General features: G+C 57.5%; 1 protein-coding gene across 2 annotated transcripts in view; it reads right to left on the reverse strand.

Moving 5' to 3' along the window:
• The window catches only part of ITPR3 (inositol 1,4,5-trisphosphate receptor type 3), a 41,376-nt gene extending 26,912 nt beyond the window's left edge, over positions 1–14,464 (reverse strand). For both annotated transcript variants that reach the window (XM_064732786.1, XM_064732787.1), the window contains exons 1-7: positions 14,045–14,464; positions 8,365–8,435; positions 3,935–4,056; positions 1,137–1,223; positions 401–559; positions 204–302; positions 33–116 (exon numbers count right to left, since the gene is read on the reverse strand). In XM_064732786.1, the coding sequence (XP_064588856.1) occupies positions 33–116; positions 204–302; positions 401–559; positions 1,137–1,223; positions 3,935–4,056; positions 8,365–8,435; positions 14,045–14,133 (711 nt within the window). In that variant the 5' untranslated portion in view covers positions 14,134–14,464. The remainder of the gene's footprint in view (positions 1–32; positions 117–203; positions 303–400; positions 560–1,136; positions 1,224–3,934; positions 4,057–8,364; positions 8,436–14,044) is intronic.
• Between the last annotated feature and the right edge of the window lie 2,316 nt (positions 14,465–16,780).

Here is a 16,780-nt window from a genome sequence, read left to right on the forward strand (position 1 = left end):
CCAGAGCCAAGCAGCCAAACCTCCTTCCTTACCCCCTTCAGCACTTCCTCCATGTGGTCGCAGAACTGCATGAACAGGTTGATTTTCCAGCTGGTGTTACAATTGACCGAGTTCACCTGCAGAGCACGCAAGAGAGCGTGGTCACGACCCCAGGACAAAGGAGAAAAAGGAAAAAAGAAGGAAAAACCCAGCCCCTCGTGTACCTCCTTGCAGCCAGCATTGTCAGCCAGCTCGTAGTTGCTGGCGTGCAGCGGCTGCCCGGCGTTCACGGGGTTCAGGATGACTTTGTCTCCCACGACTACCTGGGGAGCAAAATGGGAGAGGGGCAGCGAGGGTGAGACCTGGGTGTGGAGCCCAGCCCATGGAGCTCCCTTCAGGGACTGCTGGGCCCCAGGCTCACGTTGTCCCCGTTGCTCCTGAGCTTCCAGAAGGGCTGGATGAAGAGCCAGGAGCCCTCGTTGCCGGTGGCGTCCAGGGTGACCCGCATGGCGTTCTTCTCCAGCAGCGCCGGCAAACGCTTGTTCACCGTCAGGTACTTGTTGCTCTTCATGTGCAGCAGCTGGAGGAGACAAGGGTGGGGCAGATGAGAAGTGCAGCCCCCAAGGCATCACCAGCCCCTCCCCAGATGTGCTGGATCCATGTTGGATCAATGCTGGATCCATGTTTGATCCATGCTGGATCCCTGTTTGATCCATGTTTGATCCATGCTGGTTCCATGTTGGATCAATGCTGGATCCATGTTTGATCCATATTTGATCCATGTTTGATCCCTGCTGGATCCCTGCTGGATCCATGTTTGATCCCTGTTGGATCCATGTTTGATCAATGTTTGATCCATGTTTAATCCATACTTGATCCATGATGGATCCCTGCTGGATCCATGTTTGACCCATGCTGGATCCATGCTGGATCCATGTTTGATCCATATTTGATCCACATTTGATCCCTGTTGGATCCATGCTTGATCCATATTTGATCCATGTTTGACCCTTGCTGGATCCATGTTTGATCCATATTTGATCCATGTTTGATCCCTGCTGGCCCCCTGCTGGATCCATGTTGGATCAATGCTGGATCCATGTTTAATCCATGTTTGACCCATGTTTGATTCCTGCTGGCCCCGTGCTGCCCCGTACCTGGATGACGCTCCCGTACTTCACCACGTCCCCGTGCACCTTCTTGTTCTCCGTCTCGTTCTGCTTCTGCTCCATCTGCGCCGCGTGCTGCTCCGAGAGGAGAAGAGCTGAGGCTGGAGCAGCACCCTCCTCCCTCCCCAGGAGCAAATCCCAGCAGGGTCACACTGGGAAGGATGGGACGGGACGGGCTGGGATCAGGGTCAGCACCCTCTGTCCCCCAGGGATGAATTCAACCAGGAATTCCAGCCCAGGGCCATCCAAGAGCTCAGCCCAGGGCCAGGGTGTGGCCTTGACCAGCCCTAGGAACGCTTTAAATTGAGGATTTAAAAACTAGGACAAGGACGAAATGGCACCAGAATTCCCCCAGGACAGCAGGTTTTGGGGTAACACCAAACAGGGGTGCTGGGCTCAGGCTGGGGATGGGGGTCAGACACCCAAAATGGGGGATGTGGGCACTGGGGGCTCCTGGCAGCACCAAAGCCAGGCAGCCAAAGGCAGGGTGCCAGCTGAGTGCCAGCTGTGCCATGCCCAGAGATGGAGCAGGCCTGGACCTGCTGCTGCAGGAGGTGTCCCCAGGAGTGAAGAAGGCTCAGCAGCCCCTCTCCAAAACCACAGAGATTTTCCACTGGCTGGCTCTGGCAGTGGGAGCAGTGATGGGATGTTGACACATGAGAAGTGAGGCAGGAATTTGCTCCCACAGCAAAGCTGGGAATGGTGAGGGAGTGCTGACAGCCCTGGCGCCAGGCTGGGCACAGCCTGGGCACCTCCAGCCCAGGGATCCCCAAAACTGAGATGGGAAGATGGGAAACAGAGAGGGATGGAGCTGGGAGAGCCCCTGCCCTTTCCCATCCCTCTCTCACCCCTTCCACCTGAGGGCAGAGGAATTGGGAAACATCTGGAATCACTGGGAGGGAGGATGGGGCTGCAGGTCCTGAGTGCCCAGGGAGGTGAAGGTGCCTGGTAGCTGTCCCTACAGTGCTCTGGGTGCCACCCAGGATGACTTCTCCATGCCCACAGAGCTCTGGGTGCCACCTGGAGTCACCCTCCATGCCCACAGAGCTCTGGGTGCCACCTGGAGTCACCCTCACCGCCCTGCAGTGGTGGCTGCTGCCATCAGGAGAACAAACCCACTCCCAGAAATCCCACACTGATTTTTAACAACAACCCCAGGGATCAACAGGGCTCTGATGGGAGACCCAGCACCTCAGATATCCTAAATCTCCCTCCAGATCTGAGCCAGCAGCCAGGGGGGCTGGCAGGGGCAGCTCGAGTTCCCGGGGCTGATGTTCCCACACTGTCCCTTGCATGGGGAGGCTCTGTCCCCAAGCCCAGTCAGGAATGCCCACAGGGGACTGGGGGACATCAGCAGAGGGGTTGAAAAGCTCCCCCTAGCCTGTCTGAGCTGTTTGGGGTGAAGAAAACAGAGTTTAAACCCACTGGAGCTCAGCAGTGAGGGGCACAAGCTCAGAAAGGCGAGCACAGGCACCACAGGCAGGGCTCTCCCAGCCCAGACCTGGCTGCTCCTGCCTCAGCAGGTCACCCCCGTGGGCTGGGGGATGTTCTCAGGCTGCTTCTCACCTCCCTGATGAGGGCAGTGCCTGCAGAGCTCAGCAGGGCTGGGAAACACCGGGAGCAGCAGAAAGGAGCCGGGAAATGGCAGAACCTCTTTAAGACAAGCCCTAAACCAAGGTGCAATCAATCAGGCTCAGAAATGAGCCCCGGGGACCACTCGTGGCCAGGACAGCTGGGACGTTACAAGCCTGGCTAAGGGGGGCAGGAAAATGGGGATTCTGTGGGTTCTGTGTGCCAAGGATGGCTCAGGGCTGGGCACTGCCCCTGCCCTGGCACCTCCAGGGCAGGACACCCTGTCCTGGCACTGCTCAGCCCCTCCTGGCCCAGGCAGAGCCGGGGATGGCGGGGCTGGGGCTGGGCTGGAGGCCCGATGAGATGATTTAGTGAAATCTCTCCCCAGCCTCGCTTTTATGAATCATCGGCGGGGCCTCGCCAGCTGCCTCAGGCCGTTGTGCAATGTTTGATGTGGGCCCTGGCCAAGGCTGGGGGAAGCCAACGGGAGCCTTTCCCTTCCCCAGCCCTTTGGAGCACGTCCTGCAAGCAGGGCTCCCTCCTGCACGGGTGTCCCGGGGTGCTCAGGGGTGTCCTGGGGTGCTGAAATGCTGAAGTGTGCTCTGGGGTGTTGAGGATTGTTCTGGGGTGCTGAGGGGTGCCCTGGGGCACTGAGAGGTGTCCCAGGAAGTTGAAAGGTGCTCCGGGGTGCCCTGGGTGTCCTGAAATGCCGAAGTGTGCTCTGGGGTGTTGAGGACTGTTCTGGGGTGATGAGGAGTGTCCTGAAGTGCTGAGGGGTGCCCTGAGATGGTGAGGAGTGCCTTGGGGTGCTGAAGGGTGTCCTGGAGTGAACTGGGGGGTCCTGGGGTGCTGAAGGCTGCTGAAGGGCATCCTGGAATGTCCTGGGGTTCCTTGGAGAGCCCTGGGGTGCTGAAGGGTGCTTTGGGATGTCCTGGAGTGTCCTGGGGTGCTGAAGGGTGCCCTGGAGTGTTCTGGGGCGCTAAAGGATTCCCTGGGGTGCCCTGGGGTGCCCCAGGCTGCAGGGCTGTGCTCACAGAGCTCCTCTGCACAAGAAGCATCAGGAGGGTGACACAGCCATGGCTGAGCAGGGGACAAGGGGGAGAACACAGCTGGAAATCCCTTCTCACCCCAAACCAGCATGAGCAGAGGTGTGGATGCCACTACCCAGGCAGCTGGTGGGCACTGCCAGCTCTGGGTTCCTCGCTCCTGCTCACCTGGAGCTTCTGCAGCAGCACCACGTCGGCGATCTTGTCCTTGTCCTGCTTGGTCTGCTTGGCCTTCCAGTACTGCTTCTGGGCAGAGTAGCGGTTCATGGGACACACCTTGAAGAGGCAATCTGGGAACAGAGCACAGAGCAGAGCCTGAGGAGGCTGCACAGCCACCAGGGCGTCCCCAGCAGGGCCAATGTCCCCGAGGGGCAGGGACACACTCCTGGTCCCCCCATTAGTGAGGAGGGCTGCTGGAGGTCACGTCAGCGTGTGCTGGCTGCTGGGTCGGCTCTAAATCAGGATAAATAACGAGTCCAGGAATGACTGCACTGCTTGGACTCGTGATTAGGAGTGTTCCCATCGGAAATGGCTGTGCTGCTCGGGAAGGAAAGCTTCAGGGGGGAGAAGGAGCTCTGATGGAGCCCAGCTGCACCAAAGGAGGAGAGGATCCTGGTGGGAAGGATCCAGGAGGGAGGCTGGGACACCATCAGCCACCTCCAGGTCCCTTGGCTCATTTCAAAGCCAGCCTTATCAACACCTACCCTAAAGAACATGGCATTGAGTTGGGGTACCATGTCCCCTACCATGCACCAGCTGCAAACAAAGCAGAGAGGTACAACAGAGTGTTAAAAACCACACTGAAAGCATTAAGTGAGAAATCTTTGAAAAACTGAGAGCAGCATCTGGCAAAAGCCACCTGATTAGTTAACACCAAAGCTCTACTAACCCAGTGGGCCCTGCCCAATCTAAACCTTTCACTGACCAGAACCAAAAGAAAGTTTTCCTAAGAATTCTCTGCTTTTAACCCCCTGTGTTCTCAGAAGGGTATCCACATCCTCAATAGCCACACCAAGTGCCAATATTCAAATGTAAGCACCTATTGGTTTAACCACAACATCCCAAAAAACCTCACTTCCTCTCAAACCACACTTTGTCACCCACGGGACACCCTGAGCTGTGGAAGGAGCCTGGGGTGGCCATCAGCACACAGACACCCATCCTTCCCTGACCTGGATCACCAGCACTGGATGCTGCAAGCACCCACTCCCAAAACCTCGCTGTCAGCAGCTCTATTTCCAGCTCCTGAAGGATGCACAAAACGCATCCCAAAAACTCCTCCAAAGGCTCCCTGCAGTGCAGATTGCCCCAGTTCCCCTGTTTTCCCCCAGGATGGTGGGCGGGAAGTGCAGACAGCCAGGGCCAGGAACTGGAGCAGGACAGCAGATGTCTGCACACAACCTCACATCTCCCAGCCCCCTTCCCGAGCTGGGAGGGCAGGAAGGGCTCTGCAGCCTCAATCGCCCTAATTACGCCTGAAAATAGCAGCCCAGAAAGTTCAGACACAGAAAAGAAAATTTAAAAAAATAAAATCCATATGAGTTATAAATTTATATATTATAAAAACCATATAAATTATTTAAAAAAAAATTAAAAATAGAAGAAAATTTTTCAGACACAAAAAAGAAAATAAAAACATATAAATTATAATTTTTTATATTAAAAACATATAAATTATATAAAATATATTATAAGAACATATAAATTATAAAAAAATAAAAAATTAAAGATAAAAAAATTCAGACACAAAAAAGAAAATTTAAAATATTAAAAAACATATAAATTATAAATTTATATATTATAGAAACATATAAATTATATAAATTATATAAAACATATATTATAAAAAACTTATAAATTATAATAAAATTAAAAATTAAAAAAAGAAAAGAAAATTTTTTCAGACACAAAACCCAAAATTTAAAAAAATAAAACCATATAAATTATAAGTTTATATATTATAAAAACATATAAATTATAAAAAAATAAAATTTTTTTTCAGACACAAAAAAGGAAAATTTTAAAAAATTAAAAAACAAAAGACAAAAAAACCAAAGTCCCTTCCCTGGCTGGCGGCGGGCCCGGGTGAGTGTTTATTTACCTGGGAGTGCCGCTCTCACCGGCTGGGGCAGGGCCAGGTTTCACATCTCCTTTGCCAGCCCCGTTTGCAACGCGGCCAGAGCAGCCCCCAGGGCTGGGGCAGCGACCCTGAGCCCCCCTGAGCACCTGCACGGGGCTCCGTTAATGGCTAATTAATGGCTCATTAATGGGTCATTAATGGGAGCTGCACTGGAAGGTGCTGGTGGGAAGGAGAAGCCAAGGGGAGGTAAAAAAAATCCAGCACAGCGACTCTGAAATGGCTGCAAATCCAAATCCTGGCTCTGAGCGTGGCTTTGTAAGGAGGGAAACTGAGGCACGGCGGGGGCTGTGTGTGTGGAAAACCTCCAGCACAGCTCGTGTTGGGAGCTGGAGGTTTTGGTACCTGGGTAAAGCACGGCCAGATTTCTGAGAATGGATTGGGGTGGGAAAGAGGGGAGGAGAAGGAATTTCCTGTAGAGTGGGCAGCTCGGAGGGGGATGTGGGGCTGGAGCCAGAGTGGGTTTGGGGGCAAAACTTCCACCCAGAGAAGTCTGGGGGGCAAAACTTCAACCCAGAGTGGGTTTGGGGGACAAAACTTCCATCCAGAGAAGGCTGGGGGGCAAAACTTCAACCCAGAGTGGCTTTGGGGACACAACTTCAACCCAGAGAGGGCTGGGGGGCAAAACTTCAACCCAGAGTGACTTTGGGGTACAAAATTTCCATCCAGAGAGGTCTAGAGGGCAAAACCTCCTAATCAGAGAAGGCTGGGGGGCAAAACCTCCACCCAGAGTGGCTTTGAGGCCAAAACTTCCATCCAGAGAAGCTCTGGAGGCAAAATTTCAACCCACACTGGCTTTGGGGGCAAAACTTCCACCCAGAGAAGTCTGGGGGGCAAAACTTCAACCCACACTGGCTTTGGGGGCAAAACTTCCTAATCAGAGAGACCTGAGGGCAAAACTTGAACCCAGAGAGGCTTTGGGGGCGAAACCTCCCATCAAAGAAGGCTGGAGGGCAAAATTTCAACCCAGAGAGGCTCTGGGGGCAAAACTTCCACCCAGAGAGAACTGGAGGGCAAAACTTCAACCCAGAGTGGCTTTGGGGGTACACCTTCAACTCAGAGAGACCTGGGGGGCAAAATCTCCAAGTGAGTCCTTTGGGGAACCAGGGAGAGCAGTGGCACAGCTGAAGGTCCCGCTGTCCCCTGGCCTGGCAGGGTGGAAGCTTTTCCTGCCGTGCCTGAGCTGGGCTGGGAAGAACCTCTGCAGAGGGAGGGAGGGAGGAGAAACCGCAAGAAACAAAAAAAGCAAAAAAAGCAAATAGCTGCGAGGTGTGGAGCCGGGCAGGAACAGCTCCCAGGTGGGTTCTGGCATTTCCAAAGAACCTTTCGGGAGCTGAGCTCGGCTGTTTTCCCAGCGGGAAGCTCCGGCACGACCCGTGTGAGCTGCAGGATAGGGCAGGGTCCGGCCACAGGATGTGAGGACGAAAATCTCCCGCAGCCTCGGGGCCGGGAGCAGCCCCAGCCCTTGTTTCCACCTCGCTGCAGGCGATGGCTATCGAGCAGGGAGAGCTCTACCTTTCCGGCCATTAAAACAAACAGCTGGATATCCTGATAGGGAGCGCAAAAAGCAGGGCTGAGCCCAAAAACCTGCGCCTGGAAAAGAGATAGGGAACCACAGGCACGGAAGGGGATGGGGTGGCTGCTGAGCATCCAGCCCCAGGGTGGGATATAGGGATGGAGGTGCTGGGGGATGCTGGAGGTGCTAGATGTGCTAGATGGGTTGTTAATTAGATTAATGAATGAATTAATGGTAATGACTCCTGTGGCTGGAGCACAGAGAGCAGGGCTGAGCCCAAAAACCTGCGCCTGGGAAAGAGATTGGGAACCACAGGCATGGCCAGGCTGCTGAGCATCCAGCCCTGGGTGGGATATGGGGGTGGAGGTGCTGGGGGATGCTGGAGGTGCTGGATGGGTTGTTAATTAGATTAATGAATGAATTAATGGTAATAACTCCTGTGGAGAGGCAGATGCTTGGTGGGGTCCTGAGAGAGTGGAAGAATTGATGTGTTGGGACGTGTTGGGGGAAAGGAGGATGGTCAGGGGTTGGGTGCTGTTAAAGCCACTCTGAGAAAAGGTGGAGGCACAAGGCAGAGTGGGGAACTGATATTTAAAAAGTCTTATTTAAAAGAAGATATAAAATGACAATAGGGGGATGAAAGGAGCAGCTGCCCTAAACCAACCCAAATCTAACACTTCTGTCATGGGTCTGGGGACATTTCCTATCTCTCCTCCCTGGCTGTGTGATCCAGGCACTCAAATCCTGCCAGGATAGGGCCCTTCCCTGAGTGTGCAGCACCCTGAGCACTTGGGGCAGTCAGCACCTCCCAGGTGGGTGCAGCACAGGGCAGAGCTGTGCCCCCATCCCATCCCATCCCATGGATCCCACCCCATCCCAGGTGGATGCTCAATGCCAGGACAGGCCCCAGAGCTGCTCCCAGAGCTGGAGCTGCCCCAGCCTCACCTCTGAATTTCTTGGGGGGGTTGTCCAGGTCTCCAGCTGCCGGCTCCACCACGCACCGATCGTCCACCAGCCTGAGCGGGACAAAAAGCAGGAGCAGGGTCAGGAACAGCAGGGCTGAGGGTGCACAGTGGTTGTCATGGCCCAGAGTGACAAATCCAAAGCTTCACCTCCTGTTCCCCACCCATAAATATTCCTCAGGAGCCGAACCCCCCTTCCCTCAGTTCCCACTGCTTCCCTGGGTGATTCCATGCCCTGCCTCGAGCACACAGGGCTGGCACAGCACTGAGGGACCAGGGAGGGTTTGTGGCAGTCACTGCAGCTCCTTTGCAAGGTGACCTGTGCCAGAGGGGACCCTGCCCTGCCCAGCTCTCCCTGCTGCACACACAGCTCTGTTATTGCACTTTTAATCCAGCAAAAACAGGAGGAGTTCAGCTCCATTCACCAATTCCCCTTCCCTGGCTGGGAACTCTTCCCACAGGGACACATGGGGGTGGCAGGGGCCCCCCAAAACCAGTTATTAATTATTATCTTCCCACAGGGACACCGGGGGTGCAGGTGCCGTGCATGGGGGTGGCAGGGGCCCCCAAACCCAGTTATTAATTATTATCTGATCAGAGCTGCAGGCTCTGCCCATCAGATCAAGGCTCTGTGTCTCCTCCCTGCCCACCTCTGCTTTCCCAGCATTGAGCAAAATCCCTCAGGCTCAGCTTTGGGTTCTGGGGGCTGATTTTGGGGTGGGTGGGACAGGCTCAGCCTTGGGTTCTGGGGGCTGATTTTGGGGTGGATAGGACATGCTTGGCTTTGGGTGCTGGGGGTGATTTTGGGGTGGGTGGCACAGGTTTGGCTTTGGGTTCTCGGGGCTGATTTTGTGGTGAGTGGGACATGCTTGGCTTTGGGTGCTGGGGCTGATTTTGGGGTGGGTGGGACAGGCTCAGCCTTGGATTCTGGGGGTGATTTTGGGGTGAGTGGGACATGCTTGGCCTTGGGTGCTGGGGGCTGATTTTGGGGTGGGTGGGACAGGCTCAGCCTTGGGTTCTGGGGGCTGATTTTGGGGTGGGTGGCACAGGCTCAGCCTTGGATTCTGGGGGCTGATTTTGGGGTGGGTGGGACAGGCTTGGCTTTGGGTGCTGGGGGTGATTTTGGGACGTTGCTTTTCAGAGTTAGGGAGAACAGCAAAGCAGAGCCCGGCAGGCAGGGGGATCAGAGAGGGGAGCATCCCCCGAGGGGCTGCCTGTGCTGGGAGGGAACTGGGAGCTCCAGCAGGACAGGCTGTACCCGCTCAGCCGCTTTCCCCAGCCCTGGGAAGCCGCAGAAACAGGAGGAACTCTGCAGAGAGAGAGAGAGAAGCGTGTCCCCATCCTCGGGAGGATGTGAGAATGGCCAGCAGCGCTCCACCATGGTGGGACAGGAGGGCAGGGACAGCCTGGAGCAGGGACAGCTGTCCCTGCTGTCCCCAAGGGATTCTCGGTGTCCCCCAAACAACCCGAAAATGCTGGAGATGGCTCTGCAAAGGGATAAAACAGGAGCAGACCCATCCCGGCCGCAGCTCCAGCCTCCTTCCCTCAGCCCAGCCGCTCTCTGGAGGAGGGGAGAATTCCTTTGGCTCGGCACGGAGGAATTTGGCCTCGGTGCTGATGGATGGGGACCCCGGGGACCCCGGGGCTGCCGTGGCCTTGTGAGGAGGCGTGGGCTGGCACCGGGCTCTGACACCCCTGTGCTGCTTTCTGTGCCTCACGTTTCACAGAAAGGGAGAAAAGCAATTTGCCTGGTGGCAGCAGAAGCTTCAAAACCATGAGCAAAGACCTGGGAGGTTGGAAAAACCCCAAACCCATGAGCTGTGGGCAGACAGGGCATTGCAAACAGGGGGTTTGGGGCTGCCCAAACACCTTTTCCTTGGGTCAGGACAGCAGGGAAGTAGCCAGGGACATTCCCAGATTGTTGCAGAGCCTTGGGAGGGCAGGGAAAGAGGGAAAGAGGAAAAACCAGAGCAGCTGCAGCACCACAGGGGACATGCAAAGCCCCAGCCCAGCCCTGGTGTCACTCAGGGGCAGTTTTGGTTTCTGTTCTGTTCTTTTGAGGGGGATCCAGGGCAGAACAAACCCTTGGGATGAGCCTGGGAGCAAAAACCAGCAAGGACTGAGGACACCAACCCAGGGATGGGGCTCAGGGAGTGAAGCCCTGACCCTCAGCACATCCATGGAGGCAGAAAGGCTCCATTGGAAAGATTCATCTGGGCATTTAAACCCCCAAATCCTCCACTCTTGTTGCTGGGGGTCTCTGAGGAAAGGCCTGAGCTTTTGTTTTCAGCCTGACAAACCTGAGGGTTTGTTTTCAGCACTGAAGAAAAGAGCACAGGAGCCTCTCCTCTCCCTCCACTCCTGCTCCCCCTGCCCCACCGGGCGGGATTGCAGACAGTGAGTGACCTGCCAGCCTGGAAATCTTAATTAGTTAACGATCTCAAGGCACTTCCAGCATCTTTAATCCCAGGATTACACGCTCGGCAGGAACAAGAAATGTTCTTTTTATTAAACTGATACTCTGGGCGAGCATTCCTCAGCTACAAATCTGCTGAAAATAATGAAAAAAAAAAAAAAAAAAAAGGGGATTCTGACAGAGTGGACATGAGTCACCTGGGAGGCTGCTGGGGCCGGGACAACAACCGGCATTCCCGCGGTGGGATGGGCCAGGGAAGCTCCCCAAAGGGCACCTTTTAATGGGAAAACGGTGTCTGAGCAGCGGGAGGAGGATCCCGAGCGAGGCAGGAGGCGGGATGTGCCCATGGAAGGTCATTTTGCCATTCCAAATTCCCCTCCGGGAGCAGAAAGGGAGGGATCCAGCCCTGATGAGCCCCTCAAGGCACGGGTGAGCATCTGGCCGGCTCTTTCTTAGCCCCAGCCGGGTTTCCTGGTGCTTCCAAAGCCCGAGCACAAAGTGATTCCCTGGCCCTGGGATGGTGCATTTGGCCCCGTGCGAGGCAGAGCCTTCCCCGAGGTAAAGGGAGGAGCTCATCCAAAATCTGGGAGATGCAGTCCGACCCTCCCGAGCCTTCCTCGGGGTTGGTGCACAGCTGGAGCCCCCTGGGCTGGGCAGAAACCATCCCCAGATGTGGCACAGATGATGCCAAGGGGGCTCGGGCATGTCAAGGGTCCAGGGAATTCTTCTCTGGGAAACCACAGGAGAACCCCAATAGAAAGCCCAGCAAACCCTGAGGTGAGGAAGAGGAGGGTGATGAGAGCTCCTTGTTGGCTGTAGAGCCGGGTCACCCCCTCTGGGAGGGAGGAGAAAGCAAAGTGAGCAGGGCAGCCACAAAAATGCAGCTTTTTGGTGCTGTCCCGGTGCCAGGAGGGCTCGGCTTCCTCCTCCTCCTCCTCCCTCCGGCAGGGACGGGATCATCCTGACCCGGCAGAGCTGGAGTTACCCTTTAACCAAGTGCATCTCCACCCCGAAATCCACCTGCAAGCACAGGTACAGGTGTGATTTCACCTGAAACAGCTGCCTGGCACCCAGCTGGGTTTGTCACCCACCCTTCCCCTCTGCCAGCGCCCGTTCTGAGCCCCTGAAGGGTTCCAGGAGCCCCTGGCAGGGATGGGGCAGCACAAAATCCTCCCGAGCAAATCCCTCACCCCCAAAACCTCTTCTGGCCACTCCAATCTGCCCATCCCGTGCCTCCAGCCTCACAAGGGTCACTGTGAGCAGCTCTGAGCCTGGTTCTGCCTTCTCAGGGCTCTGCGTTGGGCTGACCCGAGCGTTTGGGCTGGTTTGGCTATCTTGGCATTCCCCCTGAGCTCCACACCCATCCAGGGATGTTTTTGCTGCTCATGAGCAAAGAAGGGATGAAAGGGAGAGTTTGTGCCCGACTGAGATATTTGGGGAGCAGAGGAGCCTCAGGTGGGGCTGCAAAGCTCCCCCGACCTGGAGACCGCACAGGGATGTGACAGCAGCCACCCTGAATGTGACACTGGTGATCAACACCTGGGGACACTCTGGGTCACCCCATAAAGAGAGGATCCCGCTGCAGGGCCAGAGCCCAGAGGCAGCCCCTCCACAAGGAAGGATGGCAGGAAGGCTTCCGCAGGGGCAGGGCGGCCGCGTGGGCTGGCTGAGCTGTTTGCCTTGCAAATGAGCTCAGGAAGGTCCCGGTGGCAGGAGGAGCACGCCGGGTGAGTCACCTGGTCCCTTATCGCGGGAGTGATTTAAGGTGCGGTTGGGTCTCCCATGTCGCAGGGCACCAGGGAAAACAATTTCGGGAGGGAGGAGGGAAAGAACCGAGCCTGGGAAAGTGGGGCTGCCCAGCAGAGATGTGCTGGGACACAGAGAAGAGGCTCCCCAAGCAAGCCCTGCTGCTCAGCTGCTTCTGGGGAAGTCTGGAGAAACACCTGGCAAAAAGGGGGATGTGAGGTCCAGAGCTGCAAAGGGATCAGAGCTTTGAAAAACGAGCCATTAATTCTAATTGAGTTTTCAGGGACAACAACCAGCGCTGGTCCCTGCAGAGCCTCCTGCAGACCCCATTTCCAAGGGGCTGGAGGAGAGCTCAGCATCCCCCGCTCTCCAAGGAGAGCTCTCCAAAACCCCCCTGGGGATGCAGGAAGGGCTGGCACAGAGAGGCTGCACCTGCAGGACCTGCTTCCCGGCACTGCGCCTGCACACACGGCGGCTCTGGGCACTTCTGCCCCCATTTCTGGGCAGCCAGGTGCAGGGAGCCCCGGTGGGCAGCAGCCCAGTGCCACACGTGCCCGGTGGTGGCTGAGGGAAGGCGTGTGGGCGCAGGTATGTGCAGCTCAGGCATGTGGGAGCAAGTGCATTCACTGCAGATTATAGAGCCGGGCAGCTCCTGCCCCAGGAATCCCATCCAAGTCAGCATTCCTGCCTGAGCTCAGCCTCTCCTACACGCAGCAGCGTGGGGCAGGAGCTGGCACGGCCCCACATCCCCCTGCCCGGGGCTGCGGGCACCTTTGGGCTCCTGAATAAGCCTAAGGAGAAACCCAGCCGTGCCCCAGGGTGGCCCTGCTGTCACCCACCCTGTCCCCGGGCAAACATTCCCGGGGAGAGCAGGGGGACATCGCTGGCCTGGCTGTGCCCAGGAGTGACACGGGACAGGTCCCCGGGCTGGGCAGAGATCCCCGGCCCGTCCTGCCACGTCCAGGGAGCTGCCTCAGCCCGGGGCTGGCACTGCCCCGTCCCCCAGCCCGGGGCTGGCACTGCCCTGTCCCTCAGCCCGGGGCTGGCACTGCCCCGTCCCCCAGCCCCGCTTGGTGTCCTTGCAGCGATCCCCGCTGACCACCGGCTGTGTGCGACACTGAGGGGACAGCGGGAGCCGCCACTGCCCGTGCAGGGCCGGCAGCCTCCGGCGACACCGGGCAGGGCTGGGAGCACAGAATGACCCCGGAGGGTCCCCGGCTGGCCCAGCTGTCACCCGCACATGTCCCCGTCCTCACCCCACCGACCCCGCGCTGCTCAAACCCATCTGATTCCCCAGCCCTGAATGGGGTGAAGCAGCTTCTGGCCAGGGAAAGGGGGCTGAGGGTCCCTGCAGGGTCACATCGTGCCCCTGCCAGCCCGGGGACAGCCTGTCCCCCTGCCCGGCTCCTGTCCCCGTCCCTGCCCGGAGCTTCCCGGCTCCTTTTCCCGTCCCGTCCCTGCCGGAATCCCCGCGGGGCGGCCCCGGGAGCCCCTGGCTCACCCCAAGGTGCTGATGAATCCATTGACGGAGCCCTCGGCGTACAGGGAGACGATGTCCCCGATGTGCAGGAAACTCGACATCTCATTCATGGTTACCGCCGCTTCCTCCCGCAGTCACCTTCCCGGGCCGAAATCCAGCATGGGCCAGCGGAGCCGGGGGGTGTCCCCGCTCCGGGGTGAGGAGGGGTCTCTGCTCCGCCGGGAGGACGAGCCCAGCCCGGCTCCTGCCGCGGGACGGGAGCGGAGCCCCACGCACAAGTTTTACATGTGCCGGGCAGGAAGGGAGCCGGGCAGGGAGGGAGGAGGAAGACGAGGAGGAGGAGGAGCGGGGGGGCGGGGGATGAAGCTCAGCTAAGTGTCCGCATGGGCTCTGTCCGTCTGTCCGTGCCCCGTCCCGCACAGCTGCGCTACCTGCGGCCAATGCGGCGGGATCAGGAAGTCCCGCCGGCAGCAGCGAGCGGGGAGGGGACCCGGGGCCGCCCGGGACGGGGGGGGGGCACCGGAGGCCCCACCCCCGCACCCGCCTCCCGCCGGGGGGGGCGGCGGCAGCGAGCCCCGGTGCCCGCGGGCAGCCCCGGTTCGGTGCCCCGGTTCGGCTCTGTGACCCCCGAGAGCCCCGGTGCCCACGGGCAGCCCCGGTTCGGTGCCCCGGTTGGGCTCCGCCACCTCCGAGCCCCGGCACGAACCCCGCTCGGGCCGTTCAGAGCCAGCACGGAGCCCCCAGCCCAGCCCGGGGGTCTCTGCCCCGTTTGGGACGGCCCCGGTGGTCGCGGGGAGCCCCCCAGGCACCGACAGCGAGCGGGCAATGCCGCCGCTCCTTCCCCGGCCCCGACCCCTCCTGTGCCGCCCCCGGGGTGCAGCCCCTCCTCAGGTGACACTGCGGGAGCCGCAGGTCCCTGTCCCTACCCTCGTTCCTGTTCCTTTCCCTTTCCCTGTCTCTGTCTGTCCCTGTTCCTTTCCCTGTCCCTGTCCCTGCTCCTTTCACTTTCCCGGTCCCTGTACCTGTACCTGTCCCCATCCCTGTCCCTGTTTCCATTTCCCTGTCCCTGTTCCTTTCCCTGTCCCTGTCCCTGTTCCTTTCCCGGTCCCTGTACCTGTACCTGTCCCCATCCCTGTCCCTGTTCCTTTCACTTTCCCCGTCCCCCTCCTTGTCCCTTTCCCTTTCCCCGTCCTAGTCCCTGTCCCTGTCCCCATCCCTGTCCTGTCCCTGTCCCTGTCCCCATCCCTGTCCTGTCCCTGTTCCTTTCCCTGTCTCTTTCCCGCTCCCGCAGCAGAGCCCCAGGTGAGCTCCAGGCGGCTCTCGCTGGATTTTTCTGCCATTTTCCTGCCCCTCCTTGCTGTTTTCCCGCAGCCCAGGTGGCTCCTGCCGCTCCCAGCAGGGCCAGCTCGCACCTGCTCTGCCTCCCACCAGCGCTGTCCCCTCCTGTCCCTGCCATGGTGACATCCCGGCCCTGGGAGCAGCACAGGGCTCGCCCAGCACCCAAAAAGCCACATCCAAATCCTGCATCACCACCAGGGGATGTGGGCAGGGAGGAGAGACCCCCACGCCCTCCTCCAGAGCCCACCCTGTCCCTGAATCCTTCAAGGAGCCTTCCCAACAGCTCCAGGCTGGGCCAGCTCTCCCAAATTAACACAGGTGGGGAAGGAGCACGTCCTCAGAGCATCTTCTGGACAGCACAAGCGACCCAGTTCTTCACTTTAATTAAAATTTGCCTGCTGTAAAAACAATATCAGGAGAGGGAAAAAAAAAAAAAAAAAGCAGCATGATGCTTTTCTCATTTATTTCCCTCCTGTCCTCTTTCCTCGCAAACAAACACAGGTTTCGGGAATATAAACCTTGCCCTAAATAGTGATTTTTTAAAAATTCTTTCCACTAGGAAACGGACAGGTCCCCTGGCAGAACAAAGGAAAAAAAATTAGTGCAATTCCTCTGGGGGGGAGATGCGAATTCAGGTCCATCAGGATTAGCTGCGTTTTCAGCACAGGACAAATTTAGAAGCATTTATCTCAGGGCAACAGAGGGGGAAAAGAGAAGATCATGAGAAAAGAAAAAAAAACCCAACAAAAACTCACTGCTTTTAGAAGCAAATGAAGGTTTCACAACAGGAGCTCAAGGGAAGCCCCAAAGTCCCAAACTTCACACCTGGATCTGAGCACAGACATGAGCAGTGCTTCAGCTGAGGGGCACTGTGGCTGTGCCACACCAGTGCCACCAGCCAAACTGGGCACGGCTGGGCAAGGAAAACCTTCTGAAAGTGCAAAAATCCCGTGGAATTACTCAAACAGACACCTGGCCTGGTTTCTGCCACCCAGGAGGACTGGGAATAGCAGGACAGAGCCTCCATCCCACCCATGGCACCACCGGGTGCTGCCAGTGCCCAGCCAGCTGAGGAACCCAAAATATTCCAGGGGTGCCACCGTGCCCACTCTGAACCCTGGGAATGGTGACACAACATCATCAAATCATCCCTGGATGGAGCTGGGATGGATGAAACCCTCCTCATCCTCCAGCTCTGGAACAGCCCTGTCCTTGTGGGGGACACAAAGAGGGATCCCCACACCATGGGATTGGTGATATCTCTGTCCTTGTGGTGGGCACAAAGGGGGACCCCCAGCACCCCAAATTGGCACAGAGACCCCCAGCACCCTGGGGTTGGTGACAGCTCTGTCCTTGTGGGGGCACAAAAAGAAACCCCCACACCAAGGGAATGGTGACAGCTCTGCCCTTGTGAGAGGC

Source organism: Zonotrichia leucophrys, chromosome 26 (assembly GCF_028769735.1).
Source record: "Zonotrichia leucophrys gambelii isolate GWCS_2022_RI chromosome 26, RI_Zleu_2.0, whole genome shotgun sequence".
In the NCBI taxonomy this organism is placed as follows: domain Eukaryota; kingdom Metazoa; phylum Chordata; class Aves; order Passeriformes; family Passerellidae; genus Zonotrichia; species Zonotrichia leucophrys.